Source organism: Rhinolophus sinicus, linkage group LG06 (assembly GCF_036562045.2).
Source record: "Rhinolophus sinicus isolate RSC01 linkage group LG06, ASM3656204v1, whole genome shotgun sequence".
Lineage (NCBI taxonomy): Eukaryota > Metazoa > Chordata > Mammalia > Chiroptera > Rhinolophidae > Rhinolophus > Rhinolophus sinicus.
The window spans coordinates 90837286-90861639 of record NC_133756.1 but is presented as its reverse complement, the minus strand read 5'-3'; the positions used below and the strand labels follow the sequence as shown (position 1 = coordinate 90861639).

General features: G+C 39.0%; 1 protein-coding gene across 1 annotated transcript in view; it reads right to left on the bottom strand.

Annotated features, from left to right (window-relative positions):
* The window catches only part of ACAT1 (acetyl-CoA acetyltransferase 1), a 28120-nt gene extending 6621 nt beyond the window's left edge, over positions 1 to 21499 (bottom strand). The window contains exons 1-10 of the mRNA XM_019714897.2: positions 21324 to 21499; positions 12018 to 12065; positions 10874 to 10991; positions 10501 to 10596; positions 10165 to 10265; positions 6733 to 6876; positions 6169 to 6319; positions 5111 to 5206; positions 3869 to 3982; positions 2921 to 2985 (exon numbers count right to left, since the gene is read on the bottom strand). Coding sequence (XP_019570456.1) covers positions 2921 to 2985; positions 3869 to 3982; positions 5111 to 5206; positions 6169 to 6319; positions 6733 to 6876; positions 10165 to 10265; positions 10501 to 10596; positions 10874 to 10991; positions 12018 to 12065; positions 21324 to 21395 — 1005 coding nt within the window. The 5' untranslated portion in view covers positions 21396 to 21499. The remainder of the gene's footprint in view (positions 1 to 2920; positions 2986 to 3868; positions 3983 to 5110; positions 5207 to 6168; positions 6320 to 6732; positions 6877 to 10164; positions 10266 to 10500; positions 10597 to 10873; positions 10992 to 12017; positions 12066 to 21323) is intronic.
* Between the last annotated feature and the right edge of the window lie 2855 nt (positions 21500 to 24354).

Sequence of the window (24354 nt, the reverse complement as noted above, 5' to 3'; positions counted from 1 at the left end):
AGTAGCTTTATGTGGAAGGTGTCCTGTGGGGCCCATCTCCTTGGTCACCTGAGTTGAGTGCTCCATAATGGCCCTTATGTGGGTTGTGTGTACCCTCCTGTTGTAATTGAGTCTTATCTGGTGTAGGCACATCAGTAGGTGGTAGACCCTCAGGCTGACTGGCTATGAGGGATGGTCATGGCTACAGCAGATAAGCTGCTGTGCAGAGACCCCACAGAACGGGATTCACTTTAGTAGGGCTCTGGTGCCTGTCCAGTCAGCCCTTCAGATGTGTCATTGTGCAGGTGGTTGGGGGTGCTGTGGCATGGTTTGAAGCTGGCCACCAGGTGTGTTTGTTCTGGAGCCTCTTAGGAGGGTCTCTTGTGCATATCAAGGTTAGACACTGTTTGTTCCTGGCTTGGTGCTGCCTGGTAAGAGCTACAAAGTGATCCGCAGTAGGTTTCCACTTCTGGACTTGAAGGTGCTTGGCAGAGGCTATGCTGTGAACTGAGGCTGGCTGCCGCTAGTGCCAGGCTTGGGACCCTTTGCTGTGCACCACAGTGAGAGCTGGGGCCAGGTGCCACTTGTGCCATGCTTGTGGCCACTTAGTTGAAGCTACTTTCCAAGCCAAGACTGGCCACCATTTATGCCAAACTTGGGGCCACCTTATGGGAGTTAACAATGCAAGACTGGTCGCTGCTTGTGCTTAGTTTGGCCGTTTAGCAAGAGGTGCAGGGCATAATGAAGCCAGCTGCTTCTTTGGGTTTCATGGACCTTTGAAAGATTATAAGAAAGTCCACAGAACGAGCTGAGGCAGGCCACTTGTGTGGAAAAGCTGCTGGAAGAGGTTCAGACCTGCATGAGTTGGGTAGGACGGGGTCTCAGGTAATGTCCAGGGTGGAACAAACAGTGTTAGTTAAAGGAGAGCTCAATTTTGCACCGCCTGCCAACTGGGAGTGGGGAGGGCTCAACAAAGGAACAGTGGCACCCACCACTACTTCAGCCGCCAGACAGCTGTGCCAAAACCCCTTCCCCTCCAGCCCTCTCTGCACTTAGTCAATTTAGTTTTTCCTTCTGTGTCCCTGGTACTTTGAGCTGCTGCCCCAGAGCCCAGAACAAGTGAGTTTGTAAGCAAGCAATCCTTGCACAAGCCCTTTATGAGGACTGCCTAGGATTCTAGCAGCCCTCAGTCTCAGCCACAGTCCCCACTGATTTTACAGCCAAAGGTTATAGGGACTCTGGTTCTTGGCACTGGAGCCCTGGGCTGGGGTCCCTGATGTGGGGCTGGGACCCCTCGTGCCTTAAGGGGGACCTCCACAGCCAAGATATCCTGCCCAATTTTTAACCACCACACGTGGATGTGGGACTGGTCTGTTTCACATCTCCGCTCCTCCTACCAACCTCAAAATGGGTTCTTCTGTATATTCTTAGTTATAGGACTTCTGTTCACCTAGTCTTAAGGTGGTTCTCAGTGATGGCTCTTCTATAATTTATTTGTAATTTTGATGTGTTTGTGGAAGGAAACAAGCACAGCATTTACCTTCTCCACCATCTTGACCAGAAGTTTGGTTTGTATTTCCCTTTGATACAATAGATAAATTTAAGTATGGAATTTCTTAGTTTTCAGCAGGAATGGCCCTTTTATTTTCTGATTTTAATTTCTCATCTATTGCATTGTAATCAAAGGATTTTGTTTGCACTATCTTATTTCTATTTTGGAGAGAGAGAAACTTGATTTTGTTGAACATTCCATGGGTACCTGAAAAGAACAGGTATTTGGGGGCACATATTAAGATCTACTTTACTGATTATATGTTGCTTCGTTCTAGATTCTTGATCTGTCACATGAAAGAGGTATATTATTCTCTCCTGTTAGTATGTTTGTGGTTTTTTTATTGCATCCCTTATAGTTTCTGCTTTATAAAAGTTATGTGTGGTTATTTGGGGCACAGATATTGAAAGCTATTATAATTTCACTGTAAATTATTTATTTAAAATCTTTTAAAATATCTTGTTTTGGTAGTTCCTCACACGCAGGAAGGTGTTGCAGTGCTAGTGATTATCCGCATGCTATTATCTTCGTAAAATATTACTAGGGCCCTTTTTCTTTAGAAGTTTTTTGGTTGTGAGCAATAAAATTAATATGAAAACTATTCCTCCCCCTTATTTTCCTCCTCCAGTAAGCTCAGGTAACTTTCTAAGCTGTACAGTTCAGCTTCCTCTGTTCCAACAGCACAAGATAAAACATGGCACCCAGTGTAGTTACTTCTCTCGCTCTCAGAATCTAGCTGGGGTCAGGACGTGGAGTCTATCTTCAGAGTCCTGAACTGTTTATCACCCTTGCTTTTCAATGTGATGCATTCACTTTCAATTGTGTAATTTTGTCACTTTCTGAGGTCTGCCACATCCGCACAGATCATCACCTTCCACTGTTTCTGATCCTTCTCTATCCTTAATCGCCACGATTTCTGCCTTTTTTTTTTTTCAATCTCGGTGCTGCTCTGTGAAGTTCATTCACTGTCCTGGATAAGGCCTTCCCTCTCCTTCTGAAAGGGAATATTTCTTGGAAACTTAGATCCCTAAACCTCCTCAGGACTCTTTCCCTGTGATCTTACACAGAAACTTAGACTGACAATTTGGAGTGTGTAGGTTCTCTCTCTCTCTACTTCTTCTGCTCTAATACTTGGCTCCCGGCAGTTCCCTTTCTGGATGGAGACCTCTCCTAGGAGTATTCACTTAGAATTCTAGAACCAGGACCCTCAGCAATTCCTTTTTTTCTCTGCTATACCAACCTCCTACTTTGTGGTTACCATACTGGTATGTAACTTACAAGTAATTCAAGCTGTCTCTATGCTTTGGGAGATGAATAATATTTAAAATCTAAAACCTGCAACCTTGGTATAAGCAAACCATAAGCTGGTATAATGGAGTATGTTCTCACCTTAAGTACAGCATATACAGGGGCAATTGGAAAATCAATAGGGTCTACAGCAGCATCAGCAAATGCTTTATAAAAAAACACACAGTTATTAAAATCGTTTTTATAGATATCCAAAGCTATATCTAACAACTGTTATATATAATATGCACAAAATGAAAGTTTCTTAACCCCTGTAATATATGTAAATATATTTGTTCCTTTTCTAAGATTCTTCACTTTATAAAATTATAACTTAAGCAACCAATTTTCACAAGTAGGGGGAATTTGTCCCCAGGGACACCAGTGTTATCTAGAGATATTTTTAGTTGTCACAAGGGGTAGAATGTCACAGTGGCATCTAGTGGTAGAGGCCAAGGAGGCTGCTGAACATCCTACAATGCATAGAACAGCCCCACAACGAAGAATTCTTTGTCGTAAAATGTCAGTAGTGCCGAGGTTAAGAAACCATGATTTAAATTAAGAATAAAATGAAGTTACAAGGTTTTATAAAGTAACAAAATATCTCTTTGACTCCTTATGAAGAAGACAAGGCAGATTTTACAGCTAAAAACAGGCTTGAGGAGACTAGGTATGCCAAGGCCACCTAGTTAGGAAATGTCAGAATATCTAGATTTCATTTCTAGATTCCTAACCCCGTATTCTTTTTATGTATTTGGGACTCTACCTGGCTACTGTTGCCCGCAGTGCCAGGGTAAAACATGTACGGTGTATGTAGTCTCCCACTCATCATACAGGATAGGAAAAGATTTTTAAAGCTTACTTTTATATAAAGCAAATCATAACAAAAATATTAAAGGAGCCTCTATCTCAATTAAGATCTGCAGTAAATTCTGTCACAAAGCACAACCTATAGCTAGAAATAGCCACCTTCAACATTCTGTATTACCAACAAGGAAACTGTTTCAGGAATAGAGGTTTAGGAATAAACAAGTTCAGAACATTTTCTACCTGCTATTCTTGCCAGTGGTTTAACATTGAGTCTCTTGGCGGCATCTGAGGTCATCAGAACCACGGCGGCAGCTCCGTCATTCAGTGTGCTAGCATTGGCAGCTGTGACTGTGCCTAAAAGCATCAGTGAGCATGAGGTCAAAACATTCTTGCATGTTGAATTCATTTGGTCCAGTGTAACAAATTCCTACAGAGTACTGCCTGAACTAGGTACATGGAAAATTACAAATAAGGATGAAGGTAACTCCTGCCCTCAGGAAACACATAGCTAACTATAACACAGTTAATGTGAGAATGCCTTTTCGTGTTAACCTTTTGTAACATTTTATTCAAAGCTAGCTCAGAAACACATGCATAACACACTGGGTAAATGCTGTTTGACAATTTTTCAAAGATTAGGACCCGTTCATATTTTTTTCTCCCCGGAGTCTCTTTGCTTACCCACCATAGAGCAGACATAATATTTTTCAAGTCAGTGTCAAAATCAGATACTTCTTCTCTACAATCTCTTGAAGTAATGTCAGTGAATACTAAAAATCACTGAAGTGTACATTTTTAAGCAGAATTTTACAGTGTGTAAATTATGTCAATTAAGCTATAAAATATCAATGAAGATCCTCTAATTGCTAAAATTTTTAAAATATACTTTTGCAATACTAATTTTCTTTACATGGTTTTTTAAAAAATGATCTATTTCTATAGTTGGTTTTGAGAAATTCAATCAGGAAAATTTCAGTTTATTGTCACCACTGTGACAATTTTAAACGCAGAACTGACTTTTTTCCCAAAAGATTTCAAAACCATTAAGAACACTGAGATCCCATTTCTACTAACATTCAATAATTCTTTATGAGGACCTACTACGTGCCAGGCACCGGAGATACAGGAGTGAATAACACAGTTGTCATCTTAGTCCTCAAGCTTACAGATATTTAACGTAATATTAAACTTGACTTTTATTATATATCACAGTAAACTCTCAGGACGAACTGCATGCAGAAAAGAATTCTATAGTCATTCCAGAATCTCTGCTGAAGGTATTGACTGTTAAGCAATTTTAAATATATTTTGGATAAATGTCATCTGTTTTGTTAATTTCACTTGAGCCTAATAGACTAAAAACGTTAAATAACATCTAGATGTTTTCTAGAATTACTTTTTAAAAATCCTTAGGCAATTCCAAGACTAGATATAGTATTCTCACTCCCATATTTTTCTTATGCTTCATTTCATAATACTAACCATTTTCTTTTTGGAAAACTGTCTTCAGCTTTGGAACTTTACTAAAATCAACACGTTTATATTCTTCATCTTCTTTCACCACTACATCTGGTTTACCTAGAACAAAAATTTTTAAGTTAAGTAATCACCAGTCAAGACAACAGTTAGTCATTCAGTAACAAACTGTTGTACAAGAAACTGTGCCTGGTAGTCTATGCCTCCCTTTGCATGCCTGCATACTTTAAACCATTCCGAGTAAATTCTGTAGAATCTACCATCTCTGTTAGTGTCTTAAAGTTTATTAAGTAACTTAGCTCAATTTAAACATATTTCAGCTGCATCCCATTCTCTTCTCTCTCCACCTCATTCTGTGATCACAGATCCCACACTCCTGACCCCAGGGATAGATGTCCGACCGAGGCTGGCTAAGCTCAGTGTCCCATCATTCTAAGCACAGTAATCATTTCTAGAATGGAAATGTAACCTAAACCAAGTTAATGAGTGCTTACTATGGATGTATTCTGGAGTTGGTGAGATCTCTTTCCTCTTTGACTGACAGCCCTACAGATGTGACTCTAGAGATAGAGTCAGCAACTGAAGAAGCCTGAGCAAATAAAGCACAACAGCATGCAGCACTGAGACGCCAAGAGAGCATGTCTTAATAGTACTAAGTACCCAGTTCCAATCCCTGAAGTTCCCAGAGCTGCCTGGTTATTGCCGTACATCCCTCAGTTCTGGGAGGTACCCCCAGTAGCCTTCTAATAAATCCCTTTTTTCATTTAAGCTAATGTGTGGCCTGTCACTTATATTAGAAAGAATTCTAATAAATACATTTCTCAAATCAAAATAATATGCTTAGTGGAATCTGCAATTGAGTAGAAATCTTATATTAAATTGAACTATATTATCTCTGAACTGGCAACATTTCCTTTAATTAACCACAAGGAGAGGTGTCAGTGTCCTCAGTTGAAATGAACAAAGATAAAAGTGTACTGATTTAAAGCTTTAAACATAAAAAATTCAGCAACATGTAAAGTGTACTAAATACTAAAATCTATTTTGGAACATTATCCCTCTACCTTTTACTGAAATTGTGACAGGAATAACTTCACTTCCAAATTTTCCAGCTTGCCAGGCTTCTTTGCTTCTGGTGTAGGAGTTAATAGCATAAGTATCTTGTTCATCTCGTGCAATGTTCAGCTTCTTTGCAGTATTCTCAGCACAGTTCCCCTGATAAAAGTTGCAGTTTTTAAAAAACCAATTACCTTTGCATAACATAAAATACTTAGAAGTTAGACTCAGTTTCTTAAAATACACTTTTCTATACTAGGTAACTTTTTACTCATGTCTCATCTTCAAATACTTGAAGTAGCCCAGAAGTTGCTATTTTAAAGACAAATAATTAAATAGTTATAGAATCCATTCATAGAAGTCAGAAAATGCCCTATTCCAGCATAGGGCAATTTATTCAATTGAGTCAAGATGTTGTAATGAGCACAGAAAAATATTTTCCTAAACTGAATGGCTAAAATCAATATTTATAGAGGCCATCCTTCAGTTTAATTTCTAAAATACATGTAATTTTAAAGCTCAAGCAGTATTGTACACTAGATGGCATTTCCCCATTAAAAAGCGGTAATTACCATATGAATTTTATTGTAGACATCAGTTAGCCCATCCTTCACAATCAAGTCTTCAAGCTTTACCCCACCATATGGTGTTGCTCCTCTGCTCATTACGTAGGGAACATTGGACATGCTCTCCATCCCACCTGCCACCATCACATCCTGCTCAGCAACACAAAAACCCAATGTCAACATAGATAGCACTTTTGCAAACCCATTATACCCTTTACATAGCTACAACAAACAAGTATTCTAGAGCAGTTCACCGAGAGGTGGATTAGTAAATTAAAAAATAACTAAAAGATGGTGGGTTAGTAAATTTTAAAAATGGCGGATTAGTAAATTTTAAAAAAACAAAGTTAGCAGTTCACCAGAAAAAAAGGAAAAACAAGTATTCTACATGGACATTTTGTTAAACATTTGTTACGCAGTGAATATAGGAAGTACCCTCTTGACCCTGATGAAAGGAAATGGTGAAAATGTGTAATGATATTTAAGATTAGAATTACACAGTAAGAATACCAGGAATCTTTTATATAAGACCATCTTGTAAAATTTCTATCTTCCAACACTTCATATTTACTCACACTGCTAAAAAGTTGATGTCTTCTAAAACATTCGAAGTAATCTCAGTTTGTGGAAATAATCCTACTACTTCCTTGATTGAGATCCTCCTCAACAGACAGCTAAAATGATTTTCTACTTGATCATCTAACATGCAGCCTTTCCTTCCATCCAGGTATCATCTTCACTCGACTGCAGCACGGTGTATTACCAAGGCCCTTGATGATCTGACTTCTCTCTTCCTTTCCAGTCTCATGCCTGGACCTACACCTCAGGTCCCACAGAACTGTTGAAAGGTCTCCAAAGACACCATTCTCATTCACACACACCTCTGCTCTTCTGACCCTTCTACCAACATGTAAAAATACCTACATTTCCTTTACAAGTAACCAAAACACAGTACTTCATGCTTTGCCTGACCACCTATTTCTATCCCTTCTTGGAACAGTTTCCCTTCTTTTGTGTTTTCCAATTACTGTGTAATGCTTTAATTACACTGTATTGTAGCTATATTTATAGTTGAATCTTCTCACTAAAATTAACTAAGCTCCTCTGAGGTGAGAAACCTTGTCATACCTATTTTCATGTCTTTGGTACCTGGCATGTATAGAGAAGTTTGATAAATATTAATAAATTAACCAATTATTATAAATCAAATTCATCTACATAAAAGGGCTAATTAAAAATATAGTTTAATATAAACATAATTAAAGCCAATATTTTCTTATAGCCTTTAATCAGAAGTTCTACACCAAAGAAACCTAATTATTTTGCCCATTTTGAGATACGGAGATTTTCAATTCACATTTTATTCAGTTATCCTGAAATATTGACTATTTTCTGGGGATGACACTAAGTAACAAAATAAGGTATTGATCATCTTTCAATATAAAATAAAATTGACATTTTCCAAAATCATAGATAATTATTAATATCCAAATATGGCAATTCCGAGCAGCCGGGTGGCTCAGTTGGTTAGAGCGCAAGCTCTGAACAACAGGGTTGCCAGTTAGATTCCCACATGGGCCAGTGAGCTGCGCCCTCCACAACTAGATTGAAGGACAACGACTTGGAGCTGATGGTCCCTGGAGAAACACACTGTTCTCCAATAAAATTAAAAAAATTAAGGCAATTCCTAGTATTCCTATATGTCAAGACAATTGTATAAATGCAGAAATGATTCAAACAATACTGAAAGCATTTTAATGTACTGCAAATAGCATTTGCTAGAGAACCAAAATAATTCAACAGAGGTAAAAACTCCCTTGTCATTCAGTTTTGAAACACAAACAATCTCATGACCATTTTCACCATGACTGTTTTCACCCACTGGCTTGACAAGGTTTGGTAGTACCTGATGTTGGTGTTACCTTGTGTGCAGGTAAACAAGCTCTTACAACCTTCTGAAAGTGTGAAACTGGGACAACTTTTACAGAAGGCATGTGAAAATACCAAAATTTTAAAATCTTCTGACTCATAAATTCTCTCAAGAATTTTTCCAGCAGACAGACTTGCACATGATGAGATATTTTAATGTTTTCTTCACCAATCTCCAGTGAATGTCACATAGTAAGTGCTCAGCTAATGCAGGATAAAAGCAGGATTTGAAATCATCCTGCTCTAGACTTTGTGTTCTTAACCATTATGCTGTACTGCCTCAGTGGAGATGATTCAAGAATTAGAAGTACACAAAGATACGTACGTATAGCAACACTCACTGCAACAGTATTTAAAATAGTGAAGAACTGGAGACAGCCTAGTTGGCCATTCAATGAGGACCCACAAAATATGTCATAGTTGTTCAATTCAATGGAATACTATCCTGTGCTGATATAGAAAGATCTCTAAGACATTCAGTGGGACACAGAGTTTAAGCAACTTGCCCTAAGTTTCTCTGTTTTTAATTGTCAGAATATACAAGAAGGTGGTAAATTAAGTCAGAGACTCAGATGGGGATGAGAAGAATTATTTTTCATTTTATATTTTTATATACCATGTCAGTTTTTAGCACATGCATATATCTTATAATAAAGTCTGACATATTAGCTCAGAAATTACTATCCATTTTTTTCCTCTTTGGCTTGCCTTATACTGGAAACAAAGCAAAGGAGGAATAATATAAAGGGTACACATAATTATGGTTCTTGTAAGAAATAATTTGCAAACAACTGATTTTTACCCTGGCATGTTATATCCTGACAGGCTGGAATGTACTAGATAAGGAGAGAGACGCCTGTTTTCTATTTCCAGCCCTGTAACTCTTGTGTTTGTGGTCATTTCAAACTCACTTCCCTCAACTGAAAACAGAAGGGCTTGTTTCTGATTAGCTCTTAATTCTGAGTCTAGGTCTAGTTTCCTAACAGCACAGCATATATTGCTATCTCTTGCTTGATCTCAGGTAAACACAAGATCTAAATCAGCAAGATCAATAGAAAACCTACACAATTTAACTGAACGTGGCAAATAGGAACTACAAAATTAGTCATTGGTTCTGGGCTCAACCAATGACTTGATTCCCAAGGTCAGCACCTTACTCTCATTTATGATGAAAACCCTTATTCTGGCAAATACAAAACTTATGATGTTTTAAATTACCGAGAATGTCAGAGAAAGACTAAGTAAAGGTAAAGAGTTATCTGAAGACTAAAACATCTTGGCTGAAAACTACTTTTTAACACAAGACTCTTAGCTATCATTTCAACCTCTACTTCAAAGGGAATTAGCACATCCAGACACTCCTGAGTGTCTGAAACAACATAGCAACGATACTTAAGAAAAAGAATCTCATTTCTAAAGCATGAATATGCTTAGATTTTTTTCATTTTTTTTGGTATCTTTTAGCACTGTGTATTATTTAAATTATAAAATGGAAAAGGTGCTTTTTACCTGATGTCCACACATAAGATTCTGAGAGGCCATCATGATGGCTTTCATTCCTGAGGCACAAACTTTGTTTATAGTGGTGCACGGAGTAGAAACAGGTAAGCCTAAAACCAATATAAAGTCATACTTTTGAAAAACAGATACTCTTCAAACACAACTGTAGAATTATAATTAATAAAATAAAGCATGTTAAACTATAATTTGCAGCAACATTATTTATGTCAATATGTCTGTACATGTTATAAGATGCATTTAACATTTTATTTAAGCTGAAAAGACTTCCTTTTTGCAATGTCAAGTATTTTAAGCATAAAATAAGCACAAATGTGTTCCTCGTACCTGCACCCAGGACCGCTTGCCTAGTAGGGGCTTGTCCTTCTCCTCCTTGTAGAACATTACCCATGTATGCTTCCTTCACTTCTTCTTTTGGAATCCCTTTTTAAAAAAAATCAAACAGGCATTTCCTTATTTTATTCAATTGAAGAATTAGTGATTACCTAATAAGGTACATGACACATATAGGAATGGTTTCTTGGTCTTGTCAGTTTTGAGTTTCATTCCTAATTCTGTAGTACAAAGACTTCTTTACAAGGGATTTCAGAAATGTAAGTATCAAGTCATTTCTAAGTGTTACATATACAGTAAGTGCAAATAAGTGTTTGTTCCATTGATTCACTGCCCCCTCAACACAAAAAGCAAAGCAACTACTTACCTGCCTTTTCAATGGCTCCCTGAATTGCAATGGAACCAAGCTTAGGGGCTGGCAGGGAAGAAAGGCTGCCTAGAAAGGATCCAATGGGTGTTCTTGTAGCACTTACTATGACCACTTCCTGGTAAGACAAACAATGATAAAGATTATATTTAAATATTTTACCCAAATCATCTTTGTAGTAAATAAATAACTCATAGACATTACTATTTAAAAAACAGACTTTTTATGAATGTTCATTAAAGATTAATATCAATATTTGAACACCAGTAAATCTAATCAGTTTAATGCGGGTACATTACAATTTAAGACCTAACAGAAAACTTAAGACAAACCATCTCTAAAATAGGATAGATCCTTCCCAGTTCTCCACAGGTTTGAAAACCAGAAGCTTAAGTTTAAGTTCTACTCAGTCAAAACTTAAGAAATGATTCTTGTTAACTGTATAATAAACAGCCCTAAGGAAAGGGCTTCCTTACTGAAGGGAACTTGGGGGCTATGAATCAATACCTGTATTTTAGATGATGTCATACCACAACTAGGACATAGCCAGGGCCATGATTAATAATATAATATGAAATTTAAGAAAAAAATAGATAAAAGCTCTCTTAAATATTGTAAAACACTGTTTTAACAATTCTCTTCCACATTCTCATTTTAAGCTCAGATAAATAAGAGAACTGTTCCCTAGATTTTGGTAGCAGGCTACTACTAAGTCATTTTAGGGACCTTTATGAAACAGAGGACTCCCTCAGAAATAACTGGGTGATCAGATGATGGCCCTTCCTGTCTAATACCCAGCCTGGCTCAGTCCTTGTCTTCTAGTATCTTCCAAGTGGCCTCTGCAATGTGCCACACCACATATGATGATGGTCCTGGAGAGTAGCAAAATCCCGCCCAGTTTTCAAGAGAAGGCTGTTTTGCAGTAGACAAAGAGGAAAAAGCAGTAATTACACAGGGCACTAGATTTAAATCTTTTTGTGGTAATTTGGAAGTTTAACTTAATCTTTCAATAATTATCTATTCCTAACAATTGTATCATCCTGAGCTGACACTCACATATACACAAATCATAGGTATGCATTTTTATTGCCTACATTTCCTTTAAATTCTTTAATTTTAAAGCACAATTTAAATTTATACTTACATTCAATGTGGGTTTTGATACATAACTTCGCTCCGCATATCTTACTTCCTGTAACATAAATATTTATAATGTTATGTAAAAAATATTAAACATCATTTTATAGTTCTCAATGATGAGGTTATGGTGATTTCTCCGCTTCTTTATACTTTTATTTCCAATTTTCTACAGTTAGCATATATCACAATCAGAAAAAAACTTACTACTTTGTAAAAATATACTTATCTGATTACCATATTTTGCCAAGTATAATGTGCATTTTTTTGCCCAAATTTGTGAAGGAAAAATGATGCATATACATGGGGAGTACTAATGCTGTATCTATATAAATGTTTTTAATTATTTTGTTTATGCTTATGAGTAAAAGTGTAACTCTAGAAATCAATAATGATATCTATATGCAAAATAATACCCTGGAATACGATAATTGGTTTTTGTTGAACTTACAAGGAACTTGCAATGAGGAAGAGTTGTTGGCCTTCTATGATGTGTAAATATGGTAAATTTATTACCAGTACATAAAATTTCTTGTACCTTGTATCTGTTCTTGTGTTTTGTAATTATTTGTTACATAAAATTTCTTGTACCATAATATGTTAAAAAATAAATGCTAAAATTCATTTATAATACAAAAAACAAGTACCTAAATGTAAACAAATACAAATTTGAATTAAAAAATTAAAACAAACGATTCTTCCCCCAGAAAGTTTGAGCCAAAAATATGGGTGAAAAATGTATGTTTTAATGTCTAGTTCATTACCTAGAATTTCTAAGCCTTTCTTAAGTAAAAGCTTTATAAGATACAATTTTAAGTTAAATCTTTAAGTTCTAAATTAATTAATTTTAAAGTACAAGAAAATATCCTCATTGTTTAAAATATTTTATTTAGGTAAAACTTGATCTTTCTCACCATCCACTTCTAACAAATGTCTCTGATTTATTTGAGGTAAACACACCTCGTACAAATATGGTCTATATTACCAGATAAGTTATTTTTTAAGAAAGAAAATGGTATCTTGCTCCTACATCTCAAATCTTTCCACATTCTTAGGAATTGTTAGGCCAGGAGCAGAAACCTTTTTAGACCTGGAGAAACCACCCAGAATGTGCTGAATATCATCTTATCTGAGAAGCCATTTTGTTTTGCTCTCTGACTGCTGGTTTGTATTTTTCTCACAGGAGCCCAGGATCAACGGACCTGAACTTTCCCGGATAACCGCATGGGAACCAGGATATGGAAACCCTCTGTTGCGATGAACAATGCAACGAAAAGCCCCTGAAGCATTTAAAAGGTACAGCCTCATTTACCCACTCCTATAAAACTCTCTACCCCTCTTGGTGAGAGAGATTATAGTATTTTCTAACCTGTCCTCCCCTGCTCAAACACGCCAAATAAATAGACCAATTTTGGTCTCCAATGACTCAATCCTCCAGCCATGCCCAAAAGGAATAAATACCAACAAGAAGAAATTCTAAAAGTGCCGGTCACAGTTCAGAGACCTAATTAATCTGTAATTGGACAAAGAACAGAATAAAGAACAGAACAGAATAACATTTTTTGTGCTCTGAGGTCAGAAAGCATAATATTCAAACATGACAACTTATATTTAGAACCTAATCTCGTTGATTTACAATGTCCAAACACATCTCACAGAGTAATAAAACAAGCCTATGAATATCTAAAAACTTTAAGCTGACCCAAAAACTTAGCTTTTCACAGATTAAACAAGTTTTGTTCTGACTCGATGCAAATGATCAACTAAAGCTTACCATTTATAAAACAGACAAGAGAGTGTATTTGACAAATAGTAGTTATAAGCAGAGATAACCTCAAGGTATCCCCCCAAAATTCATTTTTATAAAGTGTTTACAAGAGAATAGGTACGTAAAAATGGCAGCTTAAAGAGAGAATGTTTTCCTAGGCAGTGGAAGAACAGAATATAACTTAATCATTTTTGCAATGTTAATATGATGGAAAAAGTTACTTTTATGTAGAAAGTTCATATGAACAGCTTTGCTATAAGAAATAACCTTATTTAGTCCTGATTTGATTCAAAAATGTCATCACAATATTCAATGAAGCCCCTGTTCTGAAGAGATGCCTTTACAATCTTTGCAAGGGAGAGATAACTAAGAGATAACTAACACACAATACTATTTGATCCTTCATTTGCTCAGTAAACAGGTTGAGATCACTTACCTTACAGAAGACATTATAGGGAATTTGATATCTGTAAAATATGGCTTCTATTCTCAAGCAGTATTATAATCTTATAAGAGTTATCTGTACTTCTTCCTAAGCCAGAATTTAGTAAGAACTTTAAGAGAGGACTTATAAGGAAGCCATCCCCAGGGTTCAGAGGAGAAAGGTTACTTGGTGTCATGCAATGGTCATCAAATATGGGATTCCATTTAAATGCTTCAGGCCGAAGTTCTATAAACATTGTTTAAATTCATCTTTCGAATATATCAAATGTAAAGAGATCATGAACATGTTACTGTCAGATTAACCTGTTTGGACAGAACTTGAAGCAGAACTTATCTGCCATCTCTGTATTTGTATCTCTGAAAGCTGTCATTAAATCAGCAACGTTTATATTTTTACTCTCCTGAGCTTCACATGTCCACCCAAGTGACAGTACGTCCTGGCCCAGGCCAGCACGTGTCTGCTCAGGAGGCAAGGCCCAAGTGCATCGGGTTAACGGATCTACCCCTTGGTATCAGCTGTACAAAAACAAGTGCACCCTAACATGTCGTATAATTTAGGCTGCTGCTTATATCACCGACTTATCATAAAGGATTCTAAAATTATCTGTGATCCAACTTTGAGTTAAAAGTTCCTCCTTGTAGTAAACATGTCAGTCATTGCTCACCAGCTATACTCCTTTCTCAAAAGGGTGTGGAGGGGACAGCCCTGAGCACCTAGGTGACCCATCCTCCTCCCAACGGCCTGAGCTTACAGGACCAAAACTGGAATGGACTCTGATCCAGGCTGGCACCCTGAGAGACTGGTTCAACCGGATGCTGATGGGCCCTTGAAATGAAAGGTCACAGGGCATGGAGCCAATCAGCAGCAGGGCCAACCAGTGCTACGGAAAAACAAGGTGACAGCAAAAAGAAAAGCCATGAGTAAGCCAAGAAACAAAGGACAGGAACATGGATACTCAGAGAAAAGAAAGGAAATGATCATGGTACATACACTACAAGAGACAAAAAAAGATTCTTTAGTTAGTGATTTTCTGGTTAGGATTTCAGCAAAGGCCAGCTGTTACTTTATTGTCTATCCTGGATGTCTAAGAGCTTGTCTACTGTATATCTTCAAAAATGCCCCTTTCCACTTAAGTAGTTTGGAATGGGATGTTCCTGGAGATCAAAGGGCCTTTTAAGACACTTCTTTAAATTTCTGGAAGTTCCCTGGTCTCTCCACTTCGCTCTGGATCCCATCTCCAGTTGCCTTTGTTATCCTTTCCCTCTCCCCTACACCATTCATCCCCTTTACTTCTGGATCATTCCATAAGCATACAAACAGGCTCTGGTTCCTCCCACCTAAAAACAAATTAAAACAAACACATTCCCACTGAGCTTTCACCTCATTTAGTTTCCTTGTACAACAATTCTCCAAGAAGTTACTTAAAATTTTCCTTGGGCAGCCGGATGCCTCAGTTGATTAGAGCTCGAGCTCTTAGCAGGGTTGTGGTTCGATCCCCACATGGGCCAATGAACTGCGCCCTCCACAACTAGACTGAAAACAACGGCTTGAGCTTGGAGCTGAGCCACAGGTGGGCAGCTGGTTGGCTCAGTGGTTAGAGCAAGGTGCTCATAACACCAACTCCGCCAGTTCGAGTCCCACATGGGCCAGTGAGCTGCGCCCTCCACAACTAGATTGAAAAACGACGACTTGACATCCTGGAAAAACATACTGTTCCCTAATACTCCCCCCCCCCAAAAAAAAAAATTTCCTTGTCCTCACCTCTTATTTACCGTTCAACTCCCTCTATTCTGGCTTTTATACTATTATTGACTCTAAGCAAGGTCAACAATGTCTGTGTAGCAAAATGCAATAAACACTTCACTATAATCGTCTCACCCTCTCGGCAACACTGGACATTCTTTGGGGGATATGCACAGTTTAAGAGCCTGGGCTTACTAGCTGAATATTCTTGATCAAGTTACTTAGACTCCTTTTACCTTGGTTTTCTCAAATACCCTTCATGGTTCTGAGAATGAAATGAGGTAATATGTATAAACTACAAACAAACCCCTTTTCTTGGCTTCCATTTTAACATAATTTTGAGGTTCCCCTCCTACTTCACTACTTATTTTTCTGTCTCTGTTGTCTCATCCTCCCCTTCCCAACCTCTAAGTGCTGGAATGTCCCAGGGCCTTTGCTCCAGGCCCCTTTTAATTTTCCAACTTCACTGTCTCCTTATTTATTTCTAGTCCCACGGCTTTAAACAGCATATATGTCCTGATGAGTTCCAAATTTCTATCTCCAGCCTTGACTTCCCAATTGACCTCCAGATTTATCGATCCAAGTGCCAACTTGATAGCTTCAATTTAATGTCCAAATCATGGTTCTTAATTTCCACCTCTAGGAAATTCGTTTCTTCCCAGTATTTCCCACCTCAGGACACTGCATCACAATTTACCCGAGTGTTCAAGCCAAAATCTTAGGATTCACCCTTCACCTTTCCTTAAAACGCAGATAATTTATCACAGATACTATCAATACTGTGTCTTGATCAATACTGTTTCCTGTGTCTAAAATCTGCCTAAATTCTTCCACTTTGCTTCATCTCCACTGCTGCCCCCTGGTCCCGGCCACCATCTCTTGCTATTAACAGTCTTCTATCTGTTTCCTGCTTCCCCTGACTTCCTTTCCACTGTCCATCCAGTTTTTAAAATGTAAATCAGATCACATCCCTCCCCATTAAAATCCTTTGATGGCTTTTCATTGCTCTTGGAATAATATCCAAACTCCTCCCTTATCTCGCAAAGCCTGGCACGATCTGGCTCCTGATTTGCTTTCCAAACTCACATCACTCTGGCTCTGTGCCATCCACACCAGCCTCCTCTTTGGTCTGAACCCATTCCCAACTCAAGATCATTGCAGTGTGCCTCTGCCAGTAAGAGTCTCCACTGCTCCCCATGGCTGGTTCATTTTTATTCCTCAGGTCTCACCTCAAAAGGCAGCCCCAGAGTGGTTCTCCCTAGCTGGCCTCTCTCATTTCAACATTTTTTACTTCCTTCAAAGCACCTCTCACACTGTGTAAATATAGGGTTCATCTCTCTCTCCCTCCCTCCTTCTCTCCCTCTCCCTCAACATAACGCAAGCTTCCTGAGAGTGGGACTGTCTCTTGTTCACTGCCACATCCCTGTCACTTGGCACGATGCCTAGTAGTCATTAAATACCTCAGAAATTAAATACCTCAAAATTATAAAAGAGGACACTGAACACAGTGTGTAATAAATTTGTGCTGTATTTCTGTATTGGAATTAACTAGTTTATCTGTATTGGAATTAACACAACCAGTTAAGTTTTATCTGCATAGCAGTCATCTTTCAAGGACAGCTTGGCTGCACTGCCCACTCTGGAGAACTCACCTGACCGTGCCAGACAAATAGGCATTCCCATCCCAGCCTCCATAGTACCCTGTGCACACTCTGATTTTTCCCAGAATGCCTAATTTTGTAACCCTCAAAGTGGCCCCACAAGACTATGAGTTCCAAAAAGAGATTGATTTCATTTTCTATCCCAGTGATGGCAGACACTAAACAAATATTTAAACAGTCTGACGCTTACTAGCAACTCTGAGAAACATTTCAGATAGAGTAAACAGAATAATGAGCCAGAGTGAGGGCCTGTTTCACATGGGATGGTCAAAAAAGGGCTCTCTAAAGATGTCACTGGTGCTGAAAAATTAATACTAAAGAGCCAGCCTTAGGAAGATCTAGGGAAAGAGCATCTGAGGCACAGAGAAGAACTAGGACAAAGGCCTTGAATTAGGAACAAACCTAGCACGCAGTAAGTAGACAGCTGGAGTGTTATGGCAGGAGCCACACCCTCAGGAGAGCACAGCCAGAGCTGAGCTGAGGCTACAGAAACAAGCCAGGACCAAACAGGACACAAGGAGGAGTCTGGATTCTGGTCTGTGTAAATGAGAAGCCACTGAAGGCTTTTCTGTTATAAAAGGATCACTCCAGCCACAGTGTAGAGAACTGACTGTAGTGGGGCAGGAGTAGAAAAAGCAGGCGCCCAGGCAAGCGCTTATGTGGCTAGTGCGGGGGCGGGGTGGTCACAAGAGGGGTGGATACAGATGGATTTGGAATATGTTCCAAAGGTAGAACCAGCCAGTGGGTACTATTATTCTTATTTTACAGGTAAGGAAACTAAAGCACAGGCAAATCAAACAACTTGCCCAGAATCACACAGCCAGTGAGGGGTAGAGCTGGAATTTCAAATCCAAGCAGTCGGACTCTATTATACATACATATTTTTTACATATATAGAGCGTGCCAAAAAAAAAAATACACATGTTAAGAAAGGAAAAAAGCTGTATTAAAATTGTGATACTCGATATATACTGATAACAAAAGATGAATACAAGTCATGTTTGACTTCTGCAATTACAAAAGGTGCTCAAAGTGGTTACCATCAATGTAATTAAAAAATTTTTTTTTCATTTCTTAAAATGTGTACACTTTTTTGGCTATGTATATGTATATATATTTATAAAAAGAGAAAATTTGAACAGATACACACATAATTGAAACAGAGAATTTAATGCAGAGAATGAAATATACAGGTGACAGAAGAGCTGAGAACGACAGCAGATAAGCAGTACAGAGCTTAGCAACAGGAAGGCACTTGCCCACTTAGGTTGTTAGGACAAAGAAGCAGAGTTACCTGGTAGAAACAAGACTGAAAGGAGTCACAGACATTGTCAGAAACATCATATAAGGCAGAGAGAGAGAGAGAGAGAGAGAGAGAGAGAGAAATTATGGTGGCTTCTCCCTTTCTATCTCCCAATCTTCCACCAGTGTCTGCACGCAGCTGCTGGAGACCATGAGGTTGGCATCTGCAAGGGTCAGCCTCCCTGCAGTACAGACAGAGGAGATAGAGACGAGCAGAGAAATGCATCTGGGAGCAAACAGGCCCAGGGCAGGCACAGTGCACGAGATTTTTTAAAAGTCTGAGTATTAGAATCATTTGGGTTCAAAACAGCAAAGGGGAGTTACAAGGAGGGGAGGGTCAATAGTGTCAAATACAATATAAAAGTCAAAAAGAAAAAAAAAAGAAAATCACTGGTATTCTTCATCTGAGTGGCACAGAAATCTAACTGCAGGAGTTTAAAGGGAAATGGAGGTAAATGGAGGTGATGAGTTGGACTACTCCTTAACCATAAGAAAAAAGCGATTAGACTTGGAAAGTCAACAAACTCCAATACAGTCCATCAAGATTTGTTCACCATAAAGGAGACCTGGGTGTACTTGAAGGCAAAAGGGAAGGACCCAGTGTAATGAGTGAGAGGTCAAGTTCCATTCCACAAAATGGCACTGAATACTGAAAATCCTGTTAAAGGAAACATATCCATGGTTAAGTAAATAACCATTTAATTCAAGTAACCAATAGTCAAACCTCATTTTTTTGTGCCTCACTTTATTGCACTTCACAGATGTGTTGTTTACAAACTGAAGGCAAGAGACTCCACCAGCAAAAAGACTGTATCTCGCTTTAATGCAGAGGTCTTGCACCAAATCTGTAATATCTCAGAAGTGTGCCTGTACAACTAATTCCTAGAGTTCAATATACTAAACACCATAAGTCCCATGATATATAACCTACAGCTTCGTTCTTTTATCAGTAACATTTGTGTTTCACTGTAAACTCTTAATAAAGCTATAAATTAAGAAGGTTCTGCACTTGCCTTTTTTTTTTTTTTTTTTTTCCTTGAGTACCTAATTCACCTGGTTAACATTGGTTGAAACCCAGGTTAACTTAGCTACATTTTTGTGATTTCCCAAGTTATTCCATGAAACTAAGAAATAATGATTAGGAAATCATCTTTCCTGGAAACTTATTCCTCCTGAGTTTTCCATTATGTCAATCACCCCGGATTAATTTTAGACTCTTCTTCTTCCCTTGGCTCTGAACTCTGGCTCTATATATGTCAAGTTCTACATTTTTTCCCACAATCTCTTACATAATGCTGCGGCCTTTCACCTATTGCCAGCACACTGGTTCAAGTTACTGCGCATCCTGACAGACAAGTTTTCTCCCCACTTCAATCCTCCGTGACCTCTGATTACGACAAAAACAAATATATCAACAATCTCCACTGACTTGGGTGAAATCCAAACTCTTACAACATGACTGGATTTCCAAGTTACCCCAACCAAAGGAAAACTCACGCTTCATCAACCACAGCTTGAAGTTCTCTACCTACTCCTTAGATTTTGCCAGATCCTAAATATGCAGCAACCTCCCCTACTTTGATATGTGGGAAACATATTCTTTCAAGGCTCTTGCTCCTGTATTTCCTAAACACAACAGCCAGAGGAGAAACACACCTCTGGACACTTAAGTTTTATTCATTTATCAAGTACAGTCGTCCCTCCAAATCCAGGGGTTCCATGTCTGTGAAGTCAACCAACCACAGATCGAAAATATTTGAAAAAACGTTACATTGTTGCAGATGTGTACTAGGTAGTAAAGCCTAACATGACTGATGCAAACACCATCCCATTTTATATGAGTGACTTGAGCACCAGGGGTTCTGGAACCAATCCCACATGGGTACCAAGGGACAACTGTGTAATTTATTTCGTGTACTATGAGTAGTGGTATTTCCCCAGAGTAGATACATCTTATTACCACATAGTGCCTCACACCTTGTAAGCCTAACGATTACCTATTGCATGAAAACAAAATCTCTTAACAATGACACTTGCTGGCATGTTTTAAACAAAAGCTCAGAACAATACTGTGGGTCTTGGATACCATCGGGCAAGTCCGGCGCACATCCCAGGCCTTTCGGCCTGCTAAAATATGTGGACCGTCCAACACACCAGGAAGCAATGATTCCCACTACGGAAGAAACCTCGGAAACGGAGACGCCTTTGTAACAGTACCAAGGCCCCAAGCGTCCTCGGGCACCGCTGGCGCTGGGCAGGCGGCTGTCTGGACGTGGGACCCGCGGAGGGGCCTCTTCGGAGGCCCACAGTTAGGGCTCCGCCGCGGGGCCGCAGGCGGGAACCTTCCCAGCCGAGTCACCCGCACGCCAAATCCCGGGTTCCAGCCCCTCTCACCTGCATCTGCCTCCGAAGCAGAGGACTTCGCCCGCGGGCACCGCCGCGCAGAAGGGCCGTTAGCACAGCCATGGTCGCCGAGCGAGCGGGCAGCAGGGACTTCAAGGGCGGAGACGGGCCTGCAGGGCCGCAAGTGCCCCGCTGGGCCAGGCCCGGCGTCCGGGCCGCAGCCTCCTCCAATAGCAGCTTTGGCCCGCCCAGTCCCGTGGCTATTGGCCGGCAGCCAAACAAGTGAGAGGCGGAGCTTAACGCGCTGATACCCGCGTAGCCGGGGCCTGTGGCAGGTTGACACATAACACGCGTGGTTTGAGGCGCTGGCCCAGAAGGCAGCCAACTCCCGACACGCTGTTTGTTCCCGGCCACACCACTTTTGACCTTCCCAAGCCGGTGATTTACTTACTGTAAGCTGGGACTTTCCCTTTCACTGAGCCTGTTCTCTCACTTCTACCCACAAAGCACAATGGAAATTCGTGAGAATATTTTTAAGCAATCCAATTAGCTTTTAATTTTTGAGATAATTTTGCAATTGTTTTTCAGTAGGAGGAAGAAGAGGTATAAAATACATAATAGCTAACTTTACTGAACAATTAATAAGGATTAAAATTTACTGAACAATTAATAAGGATTAAAGTTTCTTCACAAAAACTTTATGAATTATATGCTAGTATTATCCACCACTTAACTAATGAGTTAATGTGGCAGAGAAAGAAACTTTCTCTGTCCTCAAGGTTCTTCTGGTGGTCTAATAATCAAATAGACATGAGACAGATTAGCAAGAGAAAATAACCAAATTGAATATATACATATGTATGGAAACCCCTCATATATGAGAGAGTCAGAGAACCCAAAAGTACGTACAAGAGGTTCAGAGAGAGAAAGGGAAGTGTATATATGACATTTTGAGCTACAGATGAGGTGCTTTGGGGTCTTCAAAGGGTCATTGCAGAATGGTAGAGCAGAGGTCTAGTAAATAGGAGTTTGTCTTGCCCTACAGACAGGTCAAAAGAGGTTATCTCTGATAATCTCCCATAGAGTCCTAATTCAAGTTCTTCCAGGTAGTTAAAGGAGAGGCAGAAGTTTCTCCTGAGCCTGGATGACTATTTCTGAACTCCCACAATAACTAAAATACAAAGAAGTTAACTTTTTGTCCATGATGGCACAGAAAGTGGGAGGGCTAGGGTCTGAACTGACACCACTATATTGCACTGCTTTCCTGTACTTTTCCCCAGAGAATAATGTGTTAATGATGATCATTTTCACATTTTGGGAACCCATTACTTAACTTCGGAGACATCAAATCTTCGTGACTTTGTAACTTTATTTTCCTTTACATTGTCACACAGAAGATAAAATGAGTGACAACATACAAAATGAACACTTCAACTCAACTTACTCCAAGCCAAATCCATATTTCTCCTAAAGTAAACTGCTCCCTTACTTATGTTTTGTTTAACTTATTAGTTTTGTTGTCAGCTATGGGAGATTGTATTTTTCAAAATGGCCACACCTATGGTCCACCCCACAAGCTCTTATTTCAATGTGACTGATGCTTACTCCTCCAACCAGAGCTGGGTCTGTATTCTCTCCCCTTGAATCTCGGCAGGGACTACTGACTGCCTCCACCAATGGAGTATAGCACAAGTGAGGTTATGTGACTTGGAGGCCATGTCCAGCCAGAAATGTGGATAAAAAGCCCTCAGATGATTCCAGTCCCCAGCTTTCAACCCTTCCAGCTGAGCCCTCAGACATCATGGATCAGAGATAAGCTGTCCCTCCTGTGCCTTGTCTGAATTCATGATCCACAAAAACAATGAGAGAAAATAAATGGCTATAATGGCTATTGCTGTTTTTAAGCCACTATGTTTTGGGGTAATTTTCCTTACATAGCAATAGATAAATACAGTACCCCTATCTTTAATGTCCCTGTCACCTCAGGTTGGTCCATGAAAGCTTGTATGATTCCTTCACCTACCAGATCCTCTATACTCAATAGGTCACCAAGTCTGCCTCCTTCCTTTGAATGTCACACTCATGTCTTCTCCATTGCTGTCCCTACTCTAGGCCAAGCACAAACCTTTTCATACCGATTGCTTCAATAGCTATTGAAAGGAAATCATTACAGTGTGCATCAGTGCTTGAGCTGTGAATGAGTGTGTGTGTGTGTGTGTGTGTGTGTGTGTATAATGTACAAAATATATGTTTTTAAAAGTTGAATTTTTAAAGAAACAACAGAAAATTAAACAGCTGGTCTGGCATAATAAATAAGAGATTACCAGTTGTAAAAGACCAAGGCTGATGACTAAGGGATGAAACAGTAAAAGATGACTGGTTATAACAGCTACTTACGTAGTTCTTAGCATGGAGCAGTTCTTTCAGTTTAATTCATTTAATCTTCACAAAATCCCAACGCATAAGAGATTATTACCCACATTTTATAGGTGAGGAAACTCAGATACAGAAGTTACATAAGATGTTGAAGGTCATAGAACAAGTAGTTAGTGACAGAGGTGTAATTTAAAACCAGGCAATCTGGTTGCCAGTAGGTTTTTAACCTCTATACTAGTTTTGCTGTAGGAGAGACTTGCCTTAGAAACAGAGGGGTCAGCTTTCATTGGACAATTCTGCCATCAAAAATACTGCCACTATAGAAATATTGCCACTGTGTTGGACAGAACAGTTTCTAGAGAAGTTCAAAGAGAGTTAGGAGTAGTTGGGGAGAAGGATAGCAAATGTTTTCCTGAGCTACAGCAGACAACTGCTTTTCAAAACTAAATTTCAAAAAAATTAGAGCAGCTTTATTACAAATATGAGCAGCAGGCAAAAATGTAGGTAATAATTTCATTTAAGAAGCTAGGAATTTGAAATTTTAAGATTTTTTCTTTTTTATAGCACATAGGAAAAAATCAACTGTAGCCAGAAGAATAATTGTAGCACTCAAGTGGTCTGTACTTGGGGCAGTTTAGACCCCTAAATAAATAAAAAGTAAGTCTGATCTTTCCTTACATTTGTCAAAAAAATGGGAACCAATTTA